This window comes from Eurypyga helias, unplaced genomic scaffold (genome assembly GCF_000690775.1).
Source record: "Eurypyga helias isolate BGI_N326 unplaced genomic scaffold, ASM69077v1 scaffold19321, whole genome shotgun sequence".
NCBI classification, from domain to species: domain Eukaryota; kingdom Metazoa; phylum Chordata; class Aves; order Eurypygiformes; family Eurypygidae; genus Eurypyga; species Eurypyga helias.
Window position 1 is genome coordinate 2672 of NW_010231795.1, and position 1908 is coordinate 4579.

Below are 1908 nucleotides of genomic sequence, written 5' to 3' on the forward strand. Positions count from 1 at the left end.
CGAGCCCTTTGATTTAATTGCGCTTGTTCTGACGTTTTCCTTGCCACGTCCAGCAGCAGTTGGATCGGAGAGGGCACGCCTTACGGCTACGGCACGCTCCGCAGGTGCCGGAGGGCAGGGATCTCCCTCCCGTGCTGGAGAGCCAGGAGTTAGTTGACAGGAGGTGGCTTAGACCACATTTTTTCCTGCTGCAACCCCTTGTGCAGAGCAGGAGGGAGCCGGGGGGGTGATTTATTGCCTCTGGGGATTGCAGCGCATCCGCCGGAGCGAGGGGATGGCTGAGGAAGCGCTGCCGTTATTTCACGCTGCCACCATCCCGTTCTGGCTCGGGCAGCGGAGCAGCAGCTCCTTGGGAAACGTGTGACGAGCGAAGTAACACGGCGAGTGGGACGGTGCAGATCTTGAGAGCTGCTTTTCCTTCCCAGCGTACTGGGACACCAGGAGAGGGGGATTGCCCTTGGAGGTGTCCGCCGTGGAGGTCAGCCACAGGGATCCCGTGTACGGAGCGATCTGGCTGCAGTCCAAAACGGGCATGGAGTGCTTCTCGGCCTCCACTGACGGGCAGGTAAAGGGCAGGAAAGGGTGCCTACGCAGGCAGGGGCCACGCTAGCACCCCAAAAGACCTTCCCCTGGTCCTTGCAGCATGGAAATCAGGGAACGGAGGCACCCAGCCCCCGGCCAACCAGGCTCCCAGGCTGGTAGCACCGTCTGGCTCCGGGACACTCGGCTCCCCATCGCCCGCAGCGGAGCCGGGAGCAGCCCTGCATCCTGCTGCTTATCCCGTGCAGGTCCTGTGGTGGGACATCCGCAAGCTATCCGAGCCCACCGAGACGCTGGTCTTGGACATCACCCGGAAAGGGCTCCTGGAGAACGCCCTGGGTGCCGTGGCACTGGAGTTTGAGCCCACCATGGTGAGCCCCCTGCCCTGCCATGGGCATCGCCCTGCCTGCACACAGCCACGAGCAGGAGCCGAACCAAACCAAGCTGAGAGGGCAGCGCCCAGTCCCCCCCGCATCACCCCCGGGACACCCCACAAGCCCCATTGCTGCAGCCTGTAGCACGTTCTCACCCATCTTTAGGCCTCAGGAGTTGATGTTCTCCCAAAACACAGCATCTCGCTGACATTTCGGTCCCTAAATCCCCCCAATCACAGCGGGACCCAGCGCTCCGTTTGCCCGAGCGCTGCTGCTGCAGCATCTTCCCCCTGCTCGGACAGCGAAGCCCTTTGCTGCCCCACTGCCCCCTGCACCGTGGGGTCCCAACCTGCTCTCTTCCGCTCCCACCCTCAGCCCACCAAGTTCATGGTGGGCACAGAGCAGGGCATCGTCGTCGCCTGCAACCGCAAAGCCAAGACACCCCCCGAAAAAATCACCAGCACCTACAGCGGCCACCACGGACCCGTGTACGCGCTGGCCAGGAACCCCTTCTACCCCAAAATCTTCCTGACGGTCGGTGACTGGACTGCTCGGATCTGGTCCGAGGAGACGAAGGAATCGCCAATCATGCGGACCAAGTAGGTGTGGGTGTGCCTAAGTTTGCCCGGCAAAGATTCTGCTGGTGTGTGGAAAGGCATTTTTGGGGCAGAAAACCAGCAGGGTCTGGTTCTCCTTAACATCCTTATCCGTGACCTGGACCGGGGGGAGTGCACCCTCCGTCAGTTTGCTGGGTGGGAGTGTCGAGCTGCCCGAGGCTCTGCAGAGGGATCTGGACAAGCTGGATGGATGTTCTGGGGCCAATTCCAGGAGATTCAAGGCCAAGAGCCGGGTCCTGCACTTGGGCCACAACCACCCCCTGCAACGCTCCAGGCGTGGGGCCGAGGGGCTGGAAAGCTGGAAAGGACCTGGTGGGGGGGTTGTAGACCTTATCGCTCCCTGAAAGGAGGGTGCAGAGGGAGGAGGGGGTCGGTCT

At 62.3% G+C, this 1908-nt stretch overlaps 1 protein-coding gene across 1 annotated transcript in view; it reads left to right on the forward strand.

Annotated features, from left to right (window-relative positions):
• Positions 1–1908, forward strand: part of DNAI2 (dynein, axonemal, intermediate chain 2) — a gene marked incomplete at both ends in the record, with an annotated part of 5553 nt that overhangs the window by 2569 nt on the left and 1076 nt on the right. The window contains 3 exons of the mRNA XM_010161219.1: positions 426–565; positions 789–911; positions 1290–1513. Coding sequence (XP_010159521.1) covers positions 426–565; positions 789–911; positions 1290–1513 — 487 coding nt within the window. The remainder of the gene's footprint in view (positions 1–425; positions 566–788; positions 912–1289; positions 1514–1908) is intronic.